Source organism: Microcaecilia unicolor, chromosome 3, assembly GCF_901765095.1.
Source record: "Microcaecilia unicolor chromosome 3, aMicUni1.1, whole genome shotgun sequence".
NCBI lineage: Eukaryota > Metazoa > Chordata > Amphibia > Gymnophiona > Siphonopidae > Microcaecilia > Microcaecilia unicolor.
In genome coordinates, this window is record NC_044033.1 from 395,444,566 (window position 1) to 395,471,511 (window position 26,946).

The 26,946-nt window shown below is 45.4% G+C and overlaps 1 protein-coding gene across 1 annotated transcript in view; it reads left to right on the forward strand.

The window, feature by feature from the left end:
- The window catches only part of MTMR9 (myotubularin related protein 9), an 84,415-nt gene extending 63,267 nt beyond the window's left edge, over positions 1-21,148 (forward strand). The window contains 1 exon segment of the mRNA XM_030198715.1: positions 20,841-21,148. Coding sequence (XP_030054575.1) covers positions 20,841-21,004 — 164 coding nt within the window. The 3' untranslated portion in view covers positions 21,005-21,148.
- The last annotated feature ends 5,798 nt before the right edge of the window (positions 21,149-26,946 follow it).

Below are 26,946 nucleotides of genomic sequence, written 5' to 3' on the forward strand. Positions count from 1 at the left end.
GAGCGTCCCAGCAGATCACAGCTCGGCAGATGTTGAGATTGCTGGGCCACATGGCCTCAACAGTTCATGTGACTCCCATGGCCCGCCTTCACATGAGATCTGCTCAATGGACCCTGGCCTCTCAGTGGTATCAGGCCGCCGGAGGTCTAGAGGACGTGATCCACCTGTCCACGAGTTTACTCGACTCCCTGTATTGGTGGACGATTTGCTCCAATTTGACTCTGGGACGTCCCTTCCAAATTCCTCAGCCACAAAAAGTGCTGACCACGGATGCGTCCCTCCTGGGATGGGGAGCTCATGTCGATGGGCTCCACACCCAAGGAAGCTGGTCCCTCCAGGAACGCGATCTGCAGATCAATCTTCTGGAGTTGCGAGCGATCTGGAACGCTCTGAAGGCTTTCAGAGATCGGCTGACCCACCAAATTATCCAAATTCAGACAGACAACCAGGTTGCCATGTACTATGTCAACAAGCAGGGGGGCACCGGATCTCGCCCCCTGTGTCAGGAAGCCGTCAGCATGTGGCTCTGGGCTCGCCGTCAAGGCATGGTGCTCCAAGCCACATATCTGGCAGGCGTAAACAACAGTCTGGCCGACAGGTTGAGCAGGATTATGCAACCTCACGAGTGGTCGCTCAACTCCCGAGTGGTGCGCCAGGTCTTCCAAGCGTGGGGTACCCCCTTGGTAGATCTCTTCGCATCTCGAGTGAACCACAAAGTCCCTCAGTTCTGTTCCAGGCTTCAGGCCCACGGCAGACTGGCATCGGATGCCTTCCTCCTGGATTGGGGGGAGGGCCTGCTGTATGCTTATCCTCCCATCCCTCTGGTGGGGAAGACTTTGTTGAAACTCAAGCAAGACCGAGGCACCATGATTCTGATCGCTCCCTTTTGGCCGCGTCAGATCTGGTTCCCTCTTCTTCTGGAGTTGTCCTCCGAAGAACCGTGGAGATTGGAGTGTTTTCCGACCCTCATCACACAGGACGAAGGGGCTCTTCTGCATCCCAACCTCCAGTCGCTGGCTCTTACGGCCTGGATGTTGAGGGCGTAGACTTTGCCTCTTTGGGTCTGTCAGAGGGTGTCTCCCGCATCTTGCTTGCTTCCAGGAAAGATTCCACTAAGAGGAGTTACTTCTTCCATTGGAGGAGGTTTGCCGTCTGGTGTGACAGCAAGGCCTTAGACCCTCGCTCTTGTCCTACACAGACCCTGCTTGATTACCTTCTGCACTTGTCTGAGTCTGGTCTCAAGACCAACTCCGTAAGGGTTCACCTTAGTGCGATTAGTGCATACCATTACCGTGTGGAAGGTAAGCCGATCTCAGGACAGCCTTTAGTTGTTCGCTTCATGAGAGGTTTGCTTTTGTCAAAGCCCCCTGTCAAGCCTCCTACAGTGTCATGGGATCTCAATGTCGTTCTCACCCAGCTGATGAAACCTCCTTTTGAGCCACTGAATTCCTGCCATCCGAAGTACTTGACCTGGAAGGTCATTTTCTTGGTGGCAGTTACTTCGGCTCGTAGAGTCAGTGAGCTTCAGGCCCTGGTAGCCCAGGCCCCTTACACCAAATTTCATCACAACAGAGTAGTCCTCCGCACTCACCCTAAGTTTCTGCCAAAGGTCGTGTCGGAGTTCCATCTGAACCAGTCAATTGTCTTGCCAACATTCTTTCCCCGTCCTCATTCCTGCCCTGCTGAGCGTCAGCTGCACACATTGGACTGCAAGAGAGCATTGGCCTTCTATCTGGAGCGGACACAGCCCCACAGACAGTCCGCCCAATTGTTTGTTTCTTTTGATCCCAATAGGAGGGGAGTGGCTGTAGGAAAACGCACCATATCCAATTGGCTAGCAGATTGCATTTCCTTCACTTACGCCCAGGCGGGGCTGGCTCTTGAGGGTCATGTCACGGCTCATACTGTTCGAGCCATGGCTGCGTCGGTGGCCCACTTGAAGTCAGCCTCCATTGAAGAAATTTGCAAAGCTGCGACGTGGGCTTCTGTCCACACATTCACATCCCATTACTGCCTGCAGCAGGATACCCGACGCGACAGTCGGTTCGGGCAGTCAGTTCTTCAGAACCTGTTTGGGCTTTAGGATCCAACTCCACCCCCCGAGGGCCCTGTTTGTTCTGTTCCAGGCTACACTCTCAGTTAGTTGGTAAATTTTTTTAGGTCAATCTCAGTTATGTCCTCGCCGTTGCGAGGCCCAATTGACCATGGTTGTTGTTTTGAGTGAGCCTGGGGGCTAGGGATACCCCATCAGTGAGAACAAGCAGCCTGCTTGTCCTCGGAGAAAGCGAATGCTACATACCTGTAGAAGGTATTCTCCGAGGACAGCAGGCTGATTGTTCTCACAAACCCGCCCGCCTCCCCTTTGGAGTTGTGTCTTCCCTTGAAGTGTATTGTCTTGCTACATACTGGACTGGCCGGCTCGAGCCGGTTTCGGGCGGGAAGACGGCCGCGCATGCGCGGTGCGCGCGGGTGCGCGAGGACTAGCAAAGGACTTTGCTAGTGAAGTTTCCGATTGGAGGGGCTGCCGTGGACGTCACCCATCAGTGAGAACAATCAGCCTGCTGTCCTCGGAGAATACCTTCTACAGGTATGTAGCATTCGCTTTAAAAACAGGCACATGTGCATTCAGAATTACTGTTTCCAATGAAATGGTCAATTTACATTCCAACAATTGCTGTACATACGTAGAAGTTCTCCGAGGACAAGCAGGGGTCAATAATTCTCACATGTGGGTAACGTGGTCTGCATTGCCCAGCCTGGAGCTTGTAAAGAGCTTTAAGAGCGTGTACCATTCTCCCATTGCACATGTGCAAGTGCCTTCCTGCCCATCACAAGAGCAAGTTCTGTTTTTTCCATGATGGAGAGGATGTGATTTCTGACCACTCTTCACAGCTTGGTTCGGTTTGTGCCTTAAGAGTGACTATTTTGGTACCTTCTTATGTTGGTTGTTTCTTTTTGGCCCTGTTTTGTTCAGGGGTTTTTCCTTATTTCCCTTATCCTTACTGTTTAGTTTCTTTTTTTTTTTTTTGCCCTTTTTTAAAATGTATTTTATTTTTATCGTTCTCAGTAGGCTGCACTTAGGCATGTGCTCTGGTCGGGTTTTCCCCTTATTTTTCGCTGGTCTTTGCCTCTTTTTTGTCACCAGTGAGTCTTTTTTGATTTATCCATGACTGTTTTTCCTTCCATGTTATTGAAGTTTCCCAGTGGCTTTAGGTACTGTAGCCGGTGCAATCGGATTATCTCAGTTGTCGTCCCCATTTTTTGTGATTTCAGTGCTTGGGTCCCGTACAAACCCCTTCTAACTGTGTTCTTTGTCTTCGAATGAAGAAAAGAACCTAGTTGGCCAGAGAGACTCGGCGAGAGAACATTTTTGGAGCCAGGTTTGAACCCTCAACGTTTGTATTGGCATTAGCGTCTTCAGTGTTGGCATCGGTGTCGGGGGGTTGCATCTGCATCAGGTGCATCGGTCCGAATGACTGAGAAGCCCTTAGACACTGGGAGTGACCATGCATTGAATGGATCTCGACACTGGCCACTGTGCAGGACTGCTGACACTGGTCAGCATTGGACCCGACCCCGAGGTGATGTGAGGCATCGTAAGAAGCATCGCCATCAATCGCTGTCGATTCACGGTGCTGGGAGTTCTGGGACACTGAGGGATCCCCTGTACCTGAGAAGCGTTGGCGCAATGAGGACTGCTCCCCCCCTCCATACAAGAGGTGCTAGTGCTTGGGTCTCCAGGCAGCCAGGACCAGGCACCTATTTCGACCCCACAAGTTCATCAGCCTGTGTCTACACAGACACCAGCCTTTCCCCACTGTCGGCCCTCGAAGAGCGCCTCTGGGCCTTGCTCCCTGAGCTTTTGGTGGGTTTCTTACAACAGAATGCATCGGCATCTGGAGTGCTTGCTCTTGCCATGCCTCTGGCTGTTGCCCCGCATGGCCATCAGCCTGTGGTGAGGCCTCCCTCTCCGCATGCGTCCTAAGTGTTGATTGTCGCCTATGTCTGCACCCTCCTTGACATTGGTGGAAGAAGCTTCGCTGGACTCAAGGCTAGAACCGACAACTTGAAGCCCCTCTCGGGGGCATAGGCTCTTCCTTGTCGAGGTGGGCTTGGTCTCAGCCGTCCCATGAGGAGTTCCTGGCTGACGCCGATGAGGAGCGCTCATGGGAGTCTGATGAGGATCCACGGTACTCCCCAGAGGAGAGGAGTCCCATGGCATCCCATCTGATCACTCCCCTCTACAGGAAAGTAGAAAATCTCCACCTGAGAGCCTTTCCTTCCCATTCCTTTGGTAATGGAGGGCGAGCCCAGGACTAAAATACTTGAGGTCCTGGACTACGAGTCCCCTCCTAGACAGGCCGTGGCAGTCCTGCTTCATGAGATCTTATGAGATTTTCAAATGAAGAACTGGAAGTCCCTTATATCAGTCCCTCTTCTCCCTAAAAATATTGACACCATATACTGGATTCAGTCTTCCTGGGTTTTGATAGGCCTTAGTTGCCTCATCATGCCCTGGTGGTAGAATCTGCGCTCAAAAGAGCCAGGCGTTCTAGGGACTATGCTTCGGCCCCCTCTGGCAGAGAAGCTAGAACCATGGATTCTTTTGGGCATAAGATGTATCAAGTCTCTCTGTTCATCTCCCGTATTCAATTGTACTAGCTCTACACAAGCCTGTATTTGCGACCATTGGTGTGTATTATGTCTGATTTGGCAGACTCTCTCATTGGAGCAGGCTGAGTCACTTTGCCAGTTGGTCAAGCAGCAGGAGGCATGTCGTAAGTTCTTGGCCAGGGGCACCTAAGATGTGGCATCTAGGATCTCTGCTGAAACTATAGTGATGCGCAGACTCTCCTGGCTGCGCATCAGTGGTCCAGCAGAGGTTGATGAATGCCACATACCGGGGGGATAACCTTTTTAGAGAGACAGTGGAGGAGGTCGCTGACCTCATCAAGAAACATACTGATATTGACACACACTCCCACCGGCTGTCTTCTGCAACTACCGTCTCCTTTAGAAGGTTTTTGGGCAAGTCAAAGAGAGGTCCCTAAAGGTACATTCCTTCTCGCCAGGCTCAACAGGGATGGTGCTCAAGAGTCCATGCGGAGAACTATTCAGTTGTTGAAGCTCCTAGGGTCCATTTTAAACTACCCCGTCCCATCTACTCCCTGTCCAACAATTGGAGTTCATTGGATCTCTGCTAGATATAGAGCAAGTGAGAGCTTTTCTCCTTATGTTCTTGCCATTCATGTTTTGCCATCGGCAGATCATAGTTCAGCAGATGTTGAGGTGGTTACGCCACATGAACTCCACTGTCCATATGACACCCATGGCATATTCATATGAGAACTGCCCAGTGAACCCTACCTTCCCAGTGGTGTCAGGCCATGGGGAACCTAGTGGATGGAGTCCGAGTGTTGCCACAGCTGGTTTAATCTCTGCTGTTGTGAATTATCCGATCCAGTTTGATTCTGGGACTCCCATTCCAAATTCCTTAGCCCAGGGAGGTTCTGATGATGGGGGCATCCCATCTGTGCAGGGGAGCTCATTTAGATGGGCTTTACACTTGGGGTGCTTGTTCAGATCAGATCTTCACATCAACCTTCTGGAACTTCGGGCAATCATTCAAACAGACAATCAGGTTGCAATGTACTACACCAACAAGCAGGGGGGCACCGGATCATGCCGTCTGTGTCAGGAGGTCATCAAGATGTGCAGTAGGCGCTCCAGCATGGGATGCTTCTCCAGGCCACTTATCTGGCGAGCAAATCCAACAGCCTGGCTGTCTGACTGAGCAGGGTTATGCAACCACATGAGTGGTCTCGCAGCATAGGCGTTGCCCATAAGATCTTCTGAGTGGTACCTGGTCAAAATGGCCCCAACAAAAAAGCTCCGACATAATAGTCCCTGACATAACAGCCACTGTCAAAATGGCTTGCCTACAATATAACCCTTGACAAGTTAGCCGCACGACAAAAGGGCCCGTTCAGGTTGCCCAGAATATGGGACTGCATTTTTTCCTAATAATCTTACCTTGCCAAATAAGGTTGGTAAGACTATGAAAATGATGACAATATTGTTGTTTTTTTAATTAGCATGTTGATGGAAGAATAGTTTCTTTAAATAGCAGAACAGATAATGAATGCCAATAGAATTTTGTTTATTTATATATGCTTTATGCAATTAAATGCTGGTAGGAGTCTTCATCAGTGAAGATTTCAGTTGTAGTTTATTATATTTTTTGTGGTGTGTTATTTTTTCTGAGGGGGCAATTTTGTCAAGGGTTGTTTTGTGGGAGGGGCCATTTTGTCAAAGGCTATTTTGTTAGGGTGTGAAATGTCAAGGGTTATTTTGTTCCAAGGAAGGCTGTTTTGTCGGGTCTATTATGACTGGGTGCCCTGCTGAGTGTGCGACACCCCCTTGGTGGATCTCTTTCGCAAAGTCCCCCCAGTACTGTTCCATGCTCCAGGTCTACGAGAGACTAGTATCGGATGCCTTCGTCCTCCATTGGGGAAGTGGTCTCCTGTATGCATATCCTTCCGTACCTCTTGTGGGAAAGAGTTTGCTGAATTTCAAGCAAGACTGCGGAACCATGATCCTGATTGTGTCATATTAGCCCTGGCAAATCTGGTTTCCTCTTCTAGAGTTATCCTTCGACCCTCATCACCCAGAATGACAGATCTCTTCTGCATCCCAACCTCCAGTCTGGCCATCACAGCCTGGATGTTGAGGGCTTTAGGATTTGCTTCCTGCCCGAGTGTGTCTCCAGTCTTGCTGGCTTCCAGTCAAGATTCCAGTAAGAGATGTTACTCTTTTAAATGGAGGAGGTTTGCTGTCTAGTATGAGAGCAAAACCTTAGATCCCATTTCCTGTCCTACACAGACCCTTCTTGAATACCTTCTACACCTCTCTCAAGTCTGGTCTCAAGACCAACTCTGTAAGGGTTCACCTCAGTGCAATTAGTGCTTATCATGTAGAGGGTAAGCGTATTTCTGGACTGCCTCTAGTTGTTTGATTCATGAGAGGTTTTACTGTTGATAAAGCCCCCTGTCAAACCTCCATCAGTGTCATGGGATCTCAACGTTGTCCTCACTCAGCTGATGGGAGCTCCTTTCGGGCCACTTGATTCTTGTCATCTGACTTGACTTGGAAGGTCTTGTTTTGGGTGGCTGTTATATCAGCTCGCAGGGTCAGTGAACTTCAGGCCCTAGTAGCGGATCCACGTTTATACTAAGTTTCATCAACATGTTCCTGGCTAAAGTTGTGTCTGAGTTCCATCTGAACAAGTTGATTGTCTTGCCACCATTCTTTCCCAAGCCTCATGCCCATCCTGGCGAGAATGCACTGTAAACATTGCACTGCAAGCTAGCATTGGCCTTTTACATGGAGCGGACTAGGCCTCATAGACACTCCACCCAGCTTTTTGTTTTGACCCCAACAGAATGGGGGTTGCCATCGGGAAATGCACCATCTCCAGTTGACTGGCAGATTGCAATTTTTTCACTTGTGCCCAGACTGGGCTCACTCTTGAGGGTCATGTAAGGCTCATGTCAGAGTCATGGCTGCTTTGGTAGCCCACTTGTGGTTAGCCTCAGTTGAAGAAATTTGCAAGGCTGCAACGTGGTCTTCGGTCTACACATTCACATTTCACTACTGCCTTGAGCAGAATACCTGACACGACAGTCGATGTGGACTGCAGAATTTGTTTGGAGTCTAGAATCCAACTCCACACCCCTAGGCCCATTTGGTTCTATTCCAGGCTGCACTCTCACACAGTTTGTATGTAGTTTTTAGGTTAATCTGTGTTTGACCTTGCTATTGCGAGGTTCAGTTGACCACCATTGTTTTTAGTGAGCCTAGTAGCTAGGATTTCCCACATGTGAGAATTATTGGCCTGTTTGTCCTCTGAGAAAGCAAAGATACTTACCTGTAGCAGGTATTCTCTGAGGATGGCAGGCCATATATTTTCACATTCTCTCCCACCTCCCCTTGGAGTTGTCTCCTTTTTTGTAGTTTGCTATAGTATGCTACTGTGGATTCCGCGCTCTCGGGAAGTGTGGTGTGCACTCTTAGTTATATATAGCTTTTTCAAGCTCCGGACCGGCCAGTGTGGACTGCGTTACCCACATGTATAGAATATATGGCCTGCTGTCCTTGAAGAATACCTGCTACAGGTAAATATCTTCGCTTTGTGTCTCATGTAATGTCCGTTCATTTCTCATTTTCTCTTGTTGCTATATAACGCATGCTATTGTAGATTTTAGCACTTATGTCTGCCAGTTGACAATGATATTAGGCGGCTGGTTTTTAAATTGTTCAAGCAAGCCAATTTTGTCTGAGTGTTAGATTTCTTAGGCATTTTAAATGCACTTGCCTCTGTAGCATGTGTACGCAGACACAGCTGCTTATTTATGCTGAATTGGTGACATACTGTGGATACTGCTGGACCAATTAAATGGTGTGGTGACCCAAATAAGCAAAACCTTTCCTCCCTATAATTTTGGTTGTGTTTTTGTTCTCTGGGATTTGGGCCAAATAAACAGCTGTCCCAATTGACCAGTGTCCCAATTATTTGGAACCTACTCTATAGGCAGAAGCACTGTGCAAGGAGAAAAAAAGATCTCAGTTCCTCAGAGCAATTTGCATGTGATTTTCCTCAGTGCTAGAGCTCAACTGAATCAGTGTTAGATTAAAAAAGCTCCTTGATTTTTTTCTCTGTTACCAGTCTTTTAATCCAAATAAAGTATACTTTAGCTTCAGAGTGCTGGTAAAATCACACTTCCTTGAAATCTGCATGTCATGCACCATGTGGTTAGTCTACACATGTACATGTCACTGTTTACATGTAGAGATGCTCCTAAAATAAGGGCCATAGTAACAGCATCCAGTTTGAGGAACAAATTTCTCTTTGTTCAGTTGCATTATTTATAAACGTTGTTTAGTTCTTCCATGAGTTGCTGATGAAACACTAGGGGACTGATCAGTAGTAAGGAATGATAGAATTGTGTTTGTCTCAAGTTTAACAATAGATAACATATTGGCCAAAGCTATAAATAGGTGGTGAGATTGTTGCTTCATTGCTGTGTCCTGTGCCAGTTATTATTTCACATGACTGATGTAATTTTCAGATGTTGAGAAATAGCATATGAGGATCCAAAATTAAGTTCAGAAACTAGGTAAACTACCAAAAGAAGAAGGAAACAAATTTTTCTGATGGTTTGTGATACTGGTAAGAACCAGGGTTGTCACAAGTTGGTGGGGAACCATATTTCCCTTTGAAGTCAGTCTGTGAGTCTGAGCATAGAAGTCTGAATGGGAAGGGACATCGAAACAACTATTGTTTTGTCCAGCAACTCTGTTAGCCAGAATTTCAACGGCACAATAGTTTAACTGACATCCTCAATATCATAAACAAATGAACAGTAGTTATGGAATTTATTGGCATAAAATTATTTAATATAGAGAGTGAGTCATGAAATAAAAACTCACGATCAATTATGTTTACAGCTCTGGTGTAACCACTATTCTCTGAGGACAAGCAGGCCGTATTATACTCACAACTGGGGTCGGCATCCACGCCGGCCCTTGCATAGCAAAAACTTTGCTAGAGCCTTCTGAGCGTGCTGCGTGCCGAACCACACGTGCACCAAGTGTCTTCCTGCCCGCCGTGCTCCTCAGTCCTTTTTCTTCTGCTTGAGGAGCAACAGTCAGTTTCTGTGGTTCCTCTCTCTGCCCGGGAAAAGAGCCTTTGAGTGTTTTTTCGAGCTTTTTGCCTCCCTTTGCTTTCTTAACAAAAAAGAAAAAAAACAAAATTAATTAGTTTTTCCTTTATTTTCTTAGTTTTTTCTTCACCAAAGTAAAGTTTCTTTTCTTTTTTGGTGCGGCCATTTTTAGGCTGCTCGGCTGGGTCCTTCCCTTTTTATGTGCCCTTTTTTCTTGGCACAATTGAGCCTTTTGATTTAACCGGTGCTGTCTTCCCTTCTATGTCATCGAAGACACCCAGCGGCTTCAAACGTTGTACTCGGTGCAACTGGACCATCTCAGGTATAGATACCCATTCCTGGTGTATCCAGTGCCTTGGGCCTGACCATAGCCCAGCTCGTTGTGCCCTCTGTCTTTGCATGAAGGAAGAGGACTCAACTGGCTCGAGAAGCCCAGAGGGGAAATCTTTTTGGGGCTCGGTCCGGTCCTTTGGCATTGGAACTGAGGTCGGCAGCATCGACATTGAGGGACGCGTCGATGTGGGGAGTAGAGGTATGCATGGCTGCTGAGAGGCCACACCACGCTGGGACCAGTGAGGCATCGAGTGGGTCTCCACCTACCTCGAGGCCTCCTGCTGTGCAGGCGTCCCCGGGACTGTCCATTGTCTGACCCGACCCCAAGGCGACGTGGGGATTCGACGTTGTCCTTGTCGGCACTGAGGAGCCTCGGTGAGGTGCATTGATCGAAGGCTAAGAAGCACCAACAACGTTCCCCCTTGACTCATAGTGCCGGGAGCTCCGGGGCACTGAGGGATTCAGCACCCGAGAAGCATCGGAGCCGGAAAGACCACTCCCCCTCCATTCAGGAGGTGCCGATGCGTCGGCCTCTCAGTAGTCCGGTTCTTGCTCCCGAGCTTCAGGCGTTTTTGCCACAGGCCCCGCAGCCTTGTTCGATGGTGGCTCTTGAGCGCATATGGGCCCTGCTTCCAGAGCTCCTGGAAGGACTGCTGCACCATTCTGCTTTGGCATTGGGGGTGCTTGCGCCTGCTGTGCCGTCTGCTGCAGCTGCGTCTTTCCCTTCACCCATGGCTGGTCTTGGCTGCCACCCGGGTCGACTCGCCATAGACATCAGTGGAGGAAGCTTTGCTGTAGTCCATGCGGGCGTCAGCCCCTTGACATCGCTATCAAGACCATGGGTCTTCGGCGTCGAGGCGGGTACAGTCTGTGAGGTCACTGAGGGAAGTACTTTCTGACACTGAGGAAGAGCTCTCATGGGGGAGTCGGCGGAATCCCAGGTACTTCTCTGATGAGTCCTTTGGGAGAACCTTCCCCTCCACCTGAAAGGAGACTGTCTCCTCCAGAGAGCCTCTTCTTCTCCAGAGAGCTGCTTCTTCTCCTCTTTTGTACGGGAAATGGCTCGGGCCATTCCATTCCCCGTAGATGTGGAGGCTGAGCCCAGGGCGGAGATGCTCGAGGTCCTGGACTACACCTCTCCACCTAAAGAGGCAGTAACGGCTCCTTTGCTTAAGGTACTCAGGGAAGTACTTATTCGAAACTAGGCGTTCCTTCTGTCTGGTCTCATGATCCCTGAGAAGACAGATTCCCAGTATCGGATCCACGGTGAGCCTGGGTTGATGAGGTCTCAGTTACCCTATAACTCCATGATGATGGACTCCACCCTCAAAAGAGCCAAGAGTTCTAGGGACTATGCTTTGGTGCCCCCAGGCAGAGAAGCTAGGACCTTGGACTCTTTTGGGAGGAAAATGTATCAGGCCGCTGTGCTCGCTGCCCGTATCCAATCATACCAGCTCTCCACGAGCATCCACTTGTGGAACTGGGTGTGGCAGCTGTCTAGTCTGGTCAATGCCCTTAACCTGGAGCAGGCCGAACCTTTTCTCCAGGTGGTCAGGCAGCAGAAGGCGTGTCGTAAATTCCTGGCCAGGGGTGCATGCAGACTATCATGGCTGTGTGTGTCTCTGACCTGGATCATTCAGTCCAGCAGAGGATAGCGGATGTTCCTTGCCGGGGGGATAATTTTTTTAGAGCAAAGGTGGAAGATCTGGTTGACCAGATCAAGAAGCACACAGATGCTATGGCTTCTCTCTCCTTTCGGGCGCCTTCTGCTACCGCCTCCTCAACTAGGAGGTATTTTGGTGGGCCACAGAGTGCTCCCTACTCCTATTCTAGGCTTAGGTACACTCCCGTGTCTTGCCAGCCTACTCAGGCTCAGCCCCGGCACGCTTGTTCACATCCATCAACAGCGTGTGCCCAAGGCCCCTGCTGCTCCCCAGCAAAAGCAAGGGACGGGCTTTTGACTGGCTTCAAGAAAGCATAGCCGCAATTCAAGTGTTTGTGTTGGACAACTTGCCGGTTGGGGGAGGTTAATGTTTTTTGACCAAAGGCGGCCTCTCATAACCTCCAACCAGTGGGTTCTCCAAATAGTCCAGTTGAGATACACCCTCAATCTGGAATCCAAACCTCCAAATTGCCCACCAGGAGCTCATTCGTAGAGCTCTCAGCACAAGCAGGTACTTGCAGAGGAACTCTCTGCCCTTCTAAAGGCCAATGCGGTCGAACCCGTTCCACCAGGGGAAGAAGGGCTGGTATTCTATTCCAGGTACTTCCATGTGCAAAAGAAAACAGGGGGGATGCATCCCATCCTAGACTTAAGGGCCCTGAACAAATTCCTAGTCAGAGAAAAGTTCAGGTTGGTTTCCCTGGGCCCCCTTCTTTCCGTGATTCAGGAAAATGATTGGCTATGCTCTCTGGACTTAAAGGATGCTTACACACACATCCTGATACTCCCAGCTCACAGAAAGTATCCGGTTTCGGCTGGGAACGCAACACTTTCAGTACCGCGTACTGCCATTTGGCCTAGCGTCAGCTCCCCGAGTATTCACAAAATGCCTAGCAGTAGTCGCATTGTTTCTACGCAGACTGGGAGTTCATGTGTTCTCTTATCTCGACAATTGGCTGGTGAAGAGCACTTCAAAGGATGGTGCTCAGGAGTCCATGCGGATGACTATTCAGGTGCTGGAACTACTAGGGATTGTGATAAACTACCCCAAGTCTCATCTCACGCCTGTTCAAGACTTGGAATTCATTGGAGCACTGCTGAACACAAAAACAGTTTGGGCCTATCTTCCTGACACACGGGCAGACAATCTTCTGTCCCTGGTGTCCACGGTTCGAGCATCTCAGCAAGTTACAGCACAACAGATGTTGAGACTCTTGGGGCACATGGCCTCCACAGTTCATGTTACTCCCATGGCTCATCTACATATGAGATCTGCTCAATGGATCCTAGCTTCCCAGTGGTACCAAGCTGTGGGAGGTCTATAGGATGTCATCCAACTGTCCACCGACTTTTGGAATTCTCTTCAGTGGTGGATCATTTGATTCAATTTGACCATGGGACCACCATTCCAAATTCCTCAGCCACGGGAAGTGCTGACAACAGATGCATCCCTCCTTGGTTGGGGAGCTCATGTAGATGTGCTTCACACTCAGGGAGCTTGATTCCCCCAGGAAACAGGTCTTCAAATCAACCTCCAGGAGCTTTGAGCGATCTGGAATGCTCTAAAGGCCTTCAGAGATCAGCTGTCCAATCAAATTATCTTAGTTCAAATGAACAATCAGGTTGTGATGTACTACACCAACAGGCAGGGGTGGGGGGGGGGGGCACTGGATCTCGTCCACTGTGTCGGGAAGCTGTCCAGGTGTGGTTTTGGGCACTCAGGCACGGCATGTTTCTCCAAGCCACTTATCTGGCAGGCGTAAACAGTCTGGCCGACAGACAGAGCAGGATAATGCAACCTCACGAGTGGTCGCTGAATTAGAGCGTGGGGCACCCCCCTTGGTGGATCATTTTGCCACTCAAACCAATCACAAGGTCCCTCAGTTCTGTTCTAGGCTTCAGGCCCATGACAGACTAGCATCAGTTGCCTTTCTCCTACATTGGGGAACAGGCCTGTTTGTGTATCCTTCCATACCTCTGGTGGGAAAGACTTTGCTGAATCTGAAGCAAGACCGCAGAACCATGATTCTGATTGTGCCGTACTGGCTGCGTCAGATTTGGTTCCCTGTTCTTCTGAAATGGTCCTCTGAAGAACTGTGGAGATTGGAATGTTTTCTGACACTCAGAACAAGGGATCTCTTCTACATCCCAACCTTCAGTCTCTGGCTCACAGCCTGAATGTTGAAAGCCTAGAGTTTGCTTCCTTGGGTCTTTCGGAGGGTGTCTTGCAGGTCTTGCTTGCTTCCAGGAAAGATTCGACTAAGAGGTTTTACTCTTTCAAATGGATGAGGTTTGACGTCTGGTGTGACAGCAAGACTGTAGATCCTCTCTCTTGTCCTACACAGACCCTGCTTGAATACCTTCTACATTTATCAGAGTCTGGTCTCAAGACCAACTCCTTAAGGGTTCACTTTAGTGCAATCAGTGCTTTTCATCACTGTGTAGAAGGTAAACCTATCTCTGGTCAGCCTTTAGTTGTTCGCTTCATGAGAGGTTTGCTTTTGTCAAAGCTCCACCAGTGTCATGGGATCTCAACGTCGTTCTCACCCAGCTGATGAAAGCTTCTTTTGAGCCAATGAATTCCTGCCATCTGAAGTACTTGACCTGGAAGGTCATTTTCTTTGTGACTGTTACTTCAGCTCGTAGAGTCAGTGAGCTTCAGGCCCTAGTAGTGGATGCAACTTATACTAAGTTTCATCACAGCAGAGTAGTCCTCGGTACACACCCTAAGTTCCTGCCTAAGGTGGTGTCAGAGTTCCATCTGAACTAGTCAATTGTTTTGCCAACATTTTTTCCCCATCCTCATGCCCACCCTGCCGAAAGCAGCTTGCACACCTTGGACTGCAAGAGAGCATTGGCCTTTTACATGGAGCCGACAAAGCCCTTCAGACAGTCTGCCCAGTTGTTTGTTTCTTTTGATCCCAACAGGAAGGGAGTCGCCATCGGAAAATGCACAATCTCCAATTGGCTATTGCTTTTCCCAAGCTGGGCTGACTCTGGAGTGCCGTGTCACGGCTCATAATGTTAGAGCCATGGCTACGTCGGTGGCCCATTTAAAGTCAGCCTCAATTGAAGAGATTTGCAAAATCTGTAACATGGTCTTCAGTCCACACATTCACATCACACTACTGCCTTGAGCAGGATACCCGACGTGACAGTTGGTTTGGGCAGTCGGTGCTACAGAATATGTTTGGGGTTTACAATCCAACTCCACCCCCCTAGGCCCATTTTGTTTTGTTCCAGGCTGCACGCTCCGCTAGTTGTATATAGTTTTAGGTTAATCTATCTTATGTCCTCGCCATTTCAAGGTCCAATTGACCAACCTTTGTTGTTTTGGGTGAGCCTGGATGCTAGGGATACCCCAGTTGTGAGTATAATACAGCCTGCTTGTTCTCTGAGAACGCAAAGATACTTACCTCTCCTGATAAAAGGGATGGGACGACTACCTTATGAGGAGAGGTTAAGACGGCTAGGACTCTTTAGCCTGGAGAAAAGGTGGCTGAGGGGTGATATGATAGAGGTCTACAAAATAATGAGTGGGGTAGAGCGGACAGATGTGAAGCGTTTGTTTACGCTTTCTAACAATAATAGAACTAGGGGACACAAGATGAAATTAGAATGTGGTAGGTTTAAAACAAATTGGAGAAAGTTTTTCTTTACTCAGCGTGTGGTTAGACTCTGGAAATCATTGGCAGAGAAGGTAGTGACGGCAACTGGCCTTGCTGAGTTTAAAGGGGGTCGGGACAGATTCCTGAAGGAAAAGTCCATTGATTGTTATTAAATTTTGGGTTTTTGCCAGGTTCTTGGGCCTGGATTGGCCGCTGTCGGAGACAGAGTACTGGGCTTGATGGACCTTTGGTCTTTTCCCAGCGTGGCAGTGCTTATGTACTTATGTACCTGTAGCAAGTATTCTCCGAGGACAGCAGACTGATTATTCTCGCAAACCCACTCACCTCCCCTTGAAGTTGTCTCCCTTTTTTTCTCTTTTTACTCTTTACTGAACTGAGTAGCGCGGCTGCACAGCAGGCAGGAAAACACTTGGCACATGCGTGGTTTGGCACGCTCAGAAGGCTCTAGCGAATATTTTTGCTTTGTGAAATGCCAGTTCCCGGGCCGGCGCAAATTGCCGACCCCAGTTGTGAGAATAATCAGTGTGCTGTCCTCGGAGAATACCTGCTACTGGTAAGTATCTTTGCAATATCTGTACTACTACTACTAATCATCTCTATAGCACTACAGTTACCTTCCTGACAGAAAGAATGACTTACAAGAGAGTCTACTGCTTGTGATACTGTAGCAAATGATGACATCTGATGGTTTTCTGGTTCAGAGGCTCTATGAGAAACTAGTTAAATTTTTTTGAGTCACATAATGCAAGTGAATGAAAATTGATTACCTGGAGTCCTTGAGAGTTAAAATGTGAGAGCCCCCCCAATCCTCTGTGCCCCGCTTGTTATTCAGTGTTTACACATAGCCAGTAGGGTGTTTATTAAAAGATGTGGTTCTAAATTGTTTGTTATACTGATCACAGAAAATTTATTCTAAACTGAGCAAAGACCATGATTTAAAAAATTGATTAAATTAACAGTGTGTTCGGAATCAATATCCAAATGGATGAGCCAAAATAAACTGATAAATCCTCAAAAGGATACATGTTCTCTAGGTCAAGAGGTCTTCAACTGAAGCAAAACATATTGCAGTGGTTGCCACTATTGTAGCTATCAGTTTATACGTGCATTTTTAGCACAGTGCTGATATAAGAATGATCCTGCTTTTCCAGGCAAAATCCTACAATCATAATTCATGTCCTCATTTTGTGCATTTGATTATTGTAATTCGCATTATATGGGATTACAAAAGACCATTTGCTTCTGGGAAAATTTTTTGAAGTAAATTGTCAAAGCTCTTTTTAAATCTGGTCCTTAATATATAAGGGATCAATCAGATCTTAACACTCCCAAGTAGATCCCTATGGTCTTCCCAAGAGGATCTGTGTTCCTTCTCCCTCAGATATTAAGTATATGAGCTCCATGAAGAGAGCTTTTTTGCTTGGTCCCTCCCTTTGGAATTCGGTCTCCAGGGCACTGAGGCTTGTTGGAGGTTATGTGGCTTATAGAAAATACTGTAACCCTCCCCCCCCAAGCTTACTTCCTATTTGATTTTTGAATCGATGATGATATGCCACCTTTTGTGGCTGTTTATTTGCAAAGGTATTAGGCATGATTTTAATTAGATTTTGTTTTCATTTTTTTATTGAAGGTCGGTAACTTTATTACATTGTTCATTTAACGAATGAATAATCTTTGATATTTTTTGTTCACACCCATTGGTGATATATCCTAATTTGAATCTTCTTTTTTTATGTTAGATGACATTGTTATAAGAGTCATTTATGCCTTATTTTGTTGGATTTGAATTTTAGATTCAATTTGCTTTTTGCAAAAAACAGTCTGGTGCATGTGGTATTTTCCATGACTAAATGAACTTAGTCTAAGTTGTACCTCAAGCAGTTGAGGATGAAATTGGTTTCCTAAGGTCACAAAGAGCAGCTGTGGAAGAAGCAGGATTTGATCCCTGACCTCTCTGATTCTTTGCCCACTACTCTAGCCACTAGGCAGATGCGATTCCATTCACAGAAGAAAGTATTTGTGTGGAGCTAGGAAAACCTCAAGAGGACAAAGCTTTTGAGCATGAAAGGATGCATCCTAGAATATTAAGGGAGTTCTGGTGGTCTGTGGAAGGATGTGTTCAAAAGATCTTTGGAGACTGGAGTGGTGCTGCATTACTGGAGAAAGTCAGATGTGAGGTTGTTTTTTTTTTTATAAGCCATTTAGTCTAACCTCACTGGTAGGAAAATTAAGGTAGTCTCTGGAATTCAGTGGGTTGTAGAATCCAAGGAGGCATGACTTCACTAGAGGAAAGTTGTGTCAAACAAATCTGATCACGTTATCAAGCTTTTGAACTGGATGCGTTTGCTTGAAATTCAGCAAAGCTTATGACCCTGTCTCACATAGGAGGCTCATAAATGAACTGAGCATGCATAGGGTAGCCCCCAAGCAGTTAGACTGGATTAGAAAATAATTGACAGAAAACAAAGTAATGGTTAATGAAATTCCCTCAGGAAGAAAAGGGGTGATTAGTGGATTAACCCAGGATTTAGTCTTGGGGGCTACCTCCCTTCATCCATAAAAACCCCAGAACATACTCTCCCAGTATCGGACAAACTGAAGATCCTTGGAATTACTATTGATACCAACCTAACCCTGGAGAGCCAAGCCTCTGCCACCATGAAGAAAATGTTCTATGCAATGTGGAAACTCAAACGGATCAAACAATTCTTCCCAAGGGAAACTTTCTGTAACATAATTCAAACAATGGTACTATCATATGTTGACTATTGTAACGCCGTATATGCGGGATGCAAAGAACAGATCTTAAGGAAACTCCAGACCGCGCAGAACATGGCAGCTAGATTCCTTTTCGGAAAGACAAGATTCGAAAGTGCTAAACCCCTACACGAAATACTGCTTTGGCTACCAATCAAGGAACGAATAGCCTGCAAAATTTGCACTCTGGTCCACAAAATAATCCATGGTCTGGCCCCAACCTACATGACCAAACTTATCGATTTTACCAACTAAAACATCATTGAATCATCAAGAATGTTTCTAAACCTACATTACCCAAACTGTAAAGGACTAAAATACAAATCAACATATGCACCCAGCTCTGGAACACATTACCTAGAAACATTAGAACTGTGAACACCCATCTAAAATTCCAAAAAGACCTCAAGACTCACCTCTTTCTGAAAGCCTACCCAGCAGACCCGAACTAATTCATGAACAGTGCATCACATCTATCGAACTAAGAAATGAACAATACCCCTTCCACATTAATCCTATTACTTCAAACTGTACAAATTTTACCACTCCAGTTATATTTAAGTGTACTTCTACCCTTATCCTACTCTGTATTGCTCACTAGAAGCAGTAGTCCCATCCCTGGAGACTTATCAGCCTCATTGGGATTGCTTCTCCCTATATGCTACTATATATTTGTCCCAGAGTTGTATTCTCTTTTCCGGAACCTTATCAGCTTCCTTGCACCTACTGTTACTCTATTTTCCACTCTGTATATATTCCCGGAGTTGGTACTCTCCTCTCCAGAACCTGTAAGCCACATTGAGCCTACTGCTATCCGGGAAAATGTGGGATACAAATGTAATAACTAAATGTATTATTGAACAAATATTGCTTTGGATGGGACTTGAGGGAGAGTTTTCTTCTTGGAGATGACACCAAAATCTGTACCTTTTGAGGGAGTAAACAGAGTGAGCAGTCATGGTTCAGTGCAAAAAAAACAAAATAAAACAAAAAAAACCATGCATTTTGGGGGGGAGAAATCCAAGGGTTTGATATGCTGTGGGGTAAGGGGAGAATAAAGAGAGACCTTTGGTTGATTGTGACTGATAGCATAAAGATACCTTTTTCCGTTTTTCTAAGGCCAGGGCCAGAAGGATGGTAGGATTTATAGGGAGATGTATAAAGAGCAGAAGAAAGGAGGTAATGGTGCCTCTGTACAGGGCATTGTTGAGAACATATTTAGAATGTTGTATTCAGTTTTGGAGGCCATCTCTGTGAAAGTATCTAGAAAGGGTGGAGGTGGTCCAGAGACAATACTAACATGGTACAAGGTTTACACCAAAATCTATATAAGATGAGGCTGCAGGACATATACCCTAGAGGAGGGACAGGTGGAGCATGATAGAGATTCAGGTAGGTGATTTGGATGTCAAGTCATGCCTTTCTCTGCTGTTCAAGATGAATCACGTTCAGTTATGGTAGGTATTTTCCTGTCCCTAGAGAACTTACAATTTAAGTGTGCCCCTCAGCCAATTGTGGGTCAAAATTACAAGGAGTGGCAGTGGGGTTTGGATGATTCTTAGTCTACACACCATACGGAATTCAGAAAACATACTAGTGCTAGAGCTGGAGAACACATCAAAGGATATATGTCCAAGAGATATGTAGAAAAGACCTTGTTTCTCAGGCCATTTTTCTAACCATTAGGCTACTTTTCCACTCCAGGCCTTTTAAGTGACATTTGTTTTTCTTGTTTCAAGTTTTAGCAAGAGGATGCCATCAAGGTTACTAAACCTGGGAGGGACTGAGAAAACATAAGAGTTGCCATACTGAGACAGACCGCAGGTCCATCAAGCCCAGTTTCCTGTTTCCAGTAGTGGCCAATCCAGATCACAAGTACCTGGCAGGATCCCAAAAGAGTAAAACAGATTTTATGCAGCTTATTCTAGAAATAAGCAGGAAATTTTCCAAAGTCCATCTTAATAATTGCTTATGGACTTTTCTTTTAGGGAATTATCCAAACCTTTTTTCAACCAAAGAGCTAAAGTGGGATTTGCAGTCCACCACACAAACCACTAGACGACTACTCATCCTTAAACAAATTTACAGCCCTGTTTGCTTCAAATGGAACCAAAGGTATATAGGCTTGAGGAAAGCAGGGGGACAAGTTTGTAGTCATGAGCATGAAAATGTGAATCAGTTTCCAGACTCATACTTTAACTCAGGGGTGGAGAACCTCTAGCCTGTGGGCTGCATCTCACCCCTTGATCAGTTTACATAGCATGTTTCTGGTCTGCTGCACTGTAATGAGCTATTTCTGTTCTACATTGCGGCAATTAGCTGTTTGTTTTGTACTGCCCTCCCTTCCCCCAGTAATGCTGCCCGCTTTGTACAACAGGTTCCACATCCCTTCTTTAATTTAATGGAGGTTAATGAGACATTCTTCTTCTCGTGCAAGCATGACACAGAGATTAGTGGTTTGTTTAGTAAAGCATAAATTTTAAGTACAAGAATCTTTCATCTTGTTCTTGAAAGCTATTTCTCAGTAAATCTGCTAGTCTACCAAGGTGCCAACACCCTCTCAAGATATATATATATATATATATATATATATATATATATATATATATATATATATATATATATATATTTTTTTTTTTTTTTTTTTAATTTTGTTGTTGTTGTTGCTACTACAGGTTAACATGGCTAACTCTCAGAACACTTCCTTATTATGATTTCTACTCTTTCCACGTGCAGGTGTTTTCCTTCGTTGGAATAGGTCTTCCAAGTATCTGGATGAAGCTTATGATGAGATGATCCACATTATGGAATTTAACAAGGAGTTGCAGGTGAAAGTCAATGCATTGAGGCGGCAGCTAGCAGAACTGGAAACAGAAGATGAGTTGCAGGAGAGCCCCTAATTTTCATGTTGTGGTTTGTCCTGCCTGGTCTGTTTATCTCCATCTTTAAAGACTGCAAAATGAACATTTAATGCATGCACTACAGAAAGCTTGTGTTCACTTCTCAGCACTACAGAAATTAAAAATGTATCCCGTTTCCCCTTGGCTAGGGCTCCTTTTTTTTTTGTTTTTAATTTTCCCATTTAAAGCTATTTTATTGAAATTTTTTAAAATGCTACTTAAATGAACTCATTCAATTGTGTAGAGGTCTACCTCTGAGGCCTTGACTATTTAGTTAATTCTGGCCTTCAAACACTCCAATTGATTAAAATATATACTGATTTTAGTGATATTTCTTTAAATTTCTCAGCCTGTATGACAGAATGGAACTGAAATTTTAGTTGCCACCGATGGTAATAGTATTGCCTTGGCTAATCCTAATCCCAGTCTATCGCCTTCTTGATGCACTAATCATTTGACTAGTGTTTTACATAGACCTTGACTAAACTAATATGTATTGTGCTTGATGAAGCATTGTTCTAAGCAAACAAGGGACTATTTTTTTTTTTTTAAATCTGAGCAGGAGACCTTGCGTTAAGGGAATGGGACTTGGTATACCGCCGTTTTGTGGTTTTTGCAATTACATTCAAAGCAGTTTAATATTATATACAGGTACTTATTTTTGTACCTGGGGCAATGGAGGGTTAAGTGACTTGCCCAGAGTCGCAAGGAGCTGCAGTGGAAATCGAACCCAGTTCCCCAGGATTAAAGTCTGCTGTACTAATCACTAGGCTAATACTGGATTGCACTTGAGATGGTGTTTACAAACCCTAGAGGGAGGCAGAACCAGCTACCACTTTTACAAAAGAACCTAACAATCAGCCATAGAGTAACTGTCACGGCCTTACTGTGATTCTGAGTCCAGATCACACTGCCGGCGTGAGGCGGGAGTTGCCGTCCATCACGGGACCTGCAGCTTTCAGTGCCAGCACATCCCTGTGACATCAGACGCCGAAGAGAGGGATTTAAACTCCTCAGTCCCCAGTCCTGGTGTTCTCGCGTCAAAACTACCCTGCCTGCATTCCTGCTTTATGGATCCTGAGACACCTTCCCTGCAGTCGCTCCTCATTGGGCCGTTTGCTGCTTGCCTGCAAGGATTTCCGCCTCTTGCTTTGCCTTGTCTGTGTGTCTGGGTTCCAGTGCATCCTTCCGTTTGTTTAAGTGAGTCCCAGCTTTGCGTTACCTATCTATGTGTCTGTGTGTCTCCCTGCTTTACTTTGTCTTGATTGTGTGTCTGGGTTCTAGCGCAGCCTGTCACTGCTTGTGTGAGTAGGTTCCTGCTTTGCCTTGCCTTGTCTGGATTCCAGTCTGCTTGCCCGTTTTGTGTACTTGGGTTCCTGCGCAGTTCACTGCTTGGCTGTTTTGATTCCAGCCTTGTTTGCTTTGTTCTCTACTCTCATATGTATGTGGAACTATTTTGCTGCTTGAGTATATCTCTCCCTGCCTCTATTTTCCTACTTTTGTCTGCATGGGCTCCAGTTCGGCCTTGTGGCCCGTATGCTCTCTTCTGCTTTCTTGAGTTCCCTTCAGCCTTGTTATCTGTGCGTGGGCTGTCTTATTTTACCCCCACCCTGTTGTTTACAACTGGCTGGGCATCTAGCCTATGGGGACTTAGTCTTGTGTGGGTTCCGCCTATGAACCAAGGACTCACTACCTGAGTCTTAACTAACACTGGCTACAGTCTGCTTTAGAACATGACCGATATATGAGGAGACAGGGATGAAATATGGGACAGTTTTGGCAGCTATATTTCATGAAAGCTGAGAGGCTTAATGAAAGGTGAATAAAGAGTCTTTACATTTTGTAAAATATTTGTTTCACATGTTGTCCTTTATTAATGAAATGGAAGAACATTCTGGAGCTCTGAGCAGTTTTGTGCATTAGGTGCCAAGTGACCCAGTTTTCAAAGTTAAACTGTAGTGACGTTTGACTTGCAGATGCTTGCTTCTGATTCAGCTTGGTACCTTCAATGCTGAGCCAAATGGACGAAGCAAGGATACAGATAATTCTGTGCTCTATAATATGAGCAATGGCCTGAATCTCCTTTCAGAGGTAATTTGCTTCAGGAGTTTGGCACATACTGTTGGAACAATGCATGCCCTCCCAGTGCAAATAAGCTAGGAGGGCTTTCGTGAAGCACCAATGAGGCAACAGAGTTCTAGAATGCATTACGTTAAAAGTATTACAGTAATCATTTGAAGTTATTTTTTAGTTATAATCATGCATAACACTGTTTAAGTAGTGTTAGAGTCCCAAACAGAATATGGCAGTACTAAATTACTTATTGCCTTTTAACTAAAATGTATGTAATAAAACATAATCAGGCACGTAAAACATAATCAGGCACTTTATACTATGTACAAAACATGACATGAATTGTAGATGGGGTTGGTTGCTGAACATAATGTGGTGTCTGATTTAGAGGACATGGCCAGCATACACTCACTTTTAGCAGCTAAAGATCCATTTTTCTTTCCACTGTGAAATAAAATTACTGTGTTTCATCTAGCCATTCATTTTCCATAATTATAGCAGCAACATAGCAGGCTGCCTTTTCCTTCCCTGAAACTTTGGATGTTCTCTGAGCTGTGGTGGTTTCAGTTGATGGTCTGTGTGTTTGAATTGTCCCTTAGGTGATTAAACTTGCTTAAAGGACCTGTGTTCCAGGTCCTTTATGCACAGATCGCTGGGTAAAACATTCAAGTGTTTAAAATGTCTTAGCTCACCTTCAGAATAATTTAGGATATATTTTTTACCTTCCACTGAATTTTCAGTTTTTAATCTTTGGGCCTTTACCTTCCCCCCTCCCTTTATTCTAGGGTACAGAGTTGTAATGCTCTTTTCCATTACATAGCTTCCCACTATTCCAGATCCTGTGGGATAGTTGTGCCATCAATCAGCAGATGGAGATAGAGAACTGAAAACTGAACTGACACGTATCTCTCTTGGCATACAGTCCAGCTCCTCCATATTTTCTATCTCCAGCAAGTGGATGGACACACTTTTCAGTCTCTGGTTCTGAGTGATTTGCTTCTGGTCTAGTTGGTCAGCTGGTCCCCAATTGAGCTTTGCAGATGGCTTGAGTATGCAGAGTCATATCTGGATACCTGTATCTAATGCCATGTGAATTTACTTCTTCCTTCCCTTCACCTCTCCCCTGTTTTCTATGGAGCTATTCTTTTCCAGCACAATAAACTAAAAAAAAAAAAAAAGATTTACTGGAGAGCGTGGGTCAAAGTATCAGTCCTGAGCCTTTCTCATTTGTGCTAAGACTTGTGGAGACTGTGAACTTGGGGGGAGCAGCCTGCAGTGCTGAGTCTGACTAAAGCTTGACTCAGAACCACTTGGAGGGCTGCAAGTTCTGTTTGAAGCAGGGGCAGGATCTGACTCACCTATTGGGATACAGTGTGCTGTGCTTGTGGCATTTGGGGTAAATGACTGCTCCTGTGAAGGCAGTTAAGTGGTGTTCCTGCTATAGGACCCATCAGTTGGCGTCAGGGCATGTGGTGCTTTCAATCCAGGAATCCTGCAGCACACAAAGGAAATGGTCTGCGGCAGCATATCTTAGGATTTGACACAGCATCCGAATATGCCAGGTTCTTCATGCTCTCCAGCACGTCTGGTGTGCAGTTTGATGCAGGAGAGCATGGGAATGGGCACCATTTTGTCAGGGCCGACTGGCAGTGAGGAGCAGCCTCTGTTTGATCACATGCAGATCACAGCCACCATTTTATAGGTTCAGGATTCAGCTGCATCGAGAATTTTGTTTTCTTCAGAGTTCATATTGTTGTTATACCAGGCCTATTTACTGAAGCAGAGTTGCTGCAAGGTGCTTCAGTTTCTCGCCCCACTGCCTCTTTGGCTCCTAAGAGATCTTGTTTAGACCTCCAGGAATGGGTACTTGAAACTGCCTTTCTCTCCTCATCTGATGTGGCTTCAGTTTGTTCAGAGGAGCCATTGTTGAAGGAACTGTTAGAGGAGGGGGAGCTTCCTCCTGAGGAGAGGGATGATCTGAAATTACTGAGGTTATTTCATAAAGAGGAGCTTAGAACTCTTATTTCTGAGGCACTGGTGGTGCTTTCCATTGAGGAGCCTTCTGTTTTGGTGTCAGGAGTTCCATCTTCATCAATCATGAGCGGGCTTTGAGGTCCTTCTAAGGCCTTCCTGATGTACCTAGACATTCAGGACCTGATTACAGCAGAAGGGGTCTTCCCGGATGCGGGGCTGAGAGCGGAAAGAAAACAACATCAGGAAATGGTCTCTACGTGAATCCAAAACAAACAGAAGAGTAGAGGATAACACACTGACTTCCACGCGGGGAGTGTCCAAACATAAATCTTTATTATGGCACAAACGAAACACCCAACACGGGCTGTGTTTCAGCGGGTGTACCCACCTGCCTCAAGGGTCAGATACACTGTATAAAGAATACATACACTCAAAAAACATATGAGACAGCCACATACAAAACCAACACATATGATGAATATAGAGAACAATGGGTTATAACAATATTACAAACCTGAGGTATTAAAATATAAATAAGGTCTTAAAACTCAAGGTACAAAAAGGAAAACTGTCAAACTCTAAAAACACTACATGCTAGAGATTAATATAAACCACAAAACTGTATATTAACACTGTATATCCAAAAGGGATTTTTTTTAAAGGGGGTATTTTAAAAAGTTTTATATTAAAAAAGGAAGGTATGTTTACTAAGGCGCATTAGCATTTTTAATGCACCTATACATTCCTATGGGCGCGTTAGCGTTTAATGTGTGTCCACCATCAACGTGTGTTAAAAACGCTAATGTGCCTATAACGCACCTTAGTAAACATACCCCAAAGACTGCTGTGTTCACTGAAATAGTCAAAGGGGGATTACCCTAAATGGTAATTGGAAAGGACAAAAAACAAAAACATAAATAAAAGTTGAAAATGGAAATGAACTAGTGAATAATAATGGGACCCACCTTAAAACAGCAAAGCTATGCCAAGTGCTTGGAGTAAAAACTGCTCTATGTTGACTTAAATCAGGCATAGTCTGCTAAAAAGGTAAGAGTAAAAAGATACCTGCATGAGTGTCAGAAGATGTACAAGAACAAAAAAAAAAAAGCAAGCAAAAAAAATATTAACATGGCGAGACCATACGTATACACCACAGCTCTAAATAAAACCACAGGTAAAAATGATATAATCACAGTACTGCATATTTAAAAATATAGACATATGTATGGAACTAACTGGTTATAGCTCTAGCAGGTCAAACTTATAACAGTTAAACTTAACTGGCTAAGAACTATGCCCGGCTAGGGAGAAAAAAAGCAGCCGGTCAAGGGACCAGTGCCATACTATGCTTTTAAAGATAAGTCTATGATGGAACTAAGAAAATGCAGTACAAACATCTCAAAATAATATGAAATGAAAAACTGACTCGCACAGTGACAAAAAAAATGTACAAAAAAAAAAACCAAACAAACATGGCTAGACCATGCATATCAACCACAAAAAAGGTGGTGGTGGGGGGGGGGGAATATATATATATAGCATAACTGCATAGACATATGTATGGAAATTACTGGTTATAGCTCTAGCAGGTCAAACTTGACCAGTTATACTTAACCGGTTAGTAACTATGCCAGTTAGGGAGAAAAAAAAAGGCAGCCAAACACGAGACCGGTGCCATACTATAAATTAAAGATGGGCATCTATGATGGAACTAAGCATTACAAACATCTCAAAGTAATATCAAAGGTAAAACTGACTCACTAAGAAACGCTGCATGAAAACACCTTGGCGCCAAAAACGCCACTTTCTGAAATGCAGTGAAAGGAAATGCGTCATCATGGGAATGCATTAAAATGTAGGCATATGAATAAAAACATGAGATGGTGATGCAGAGC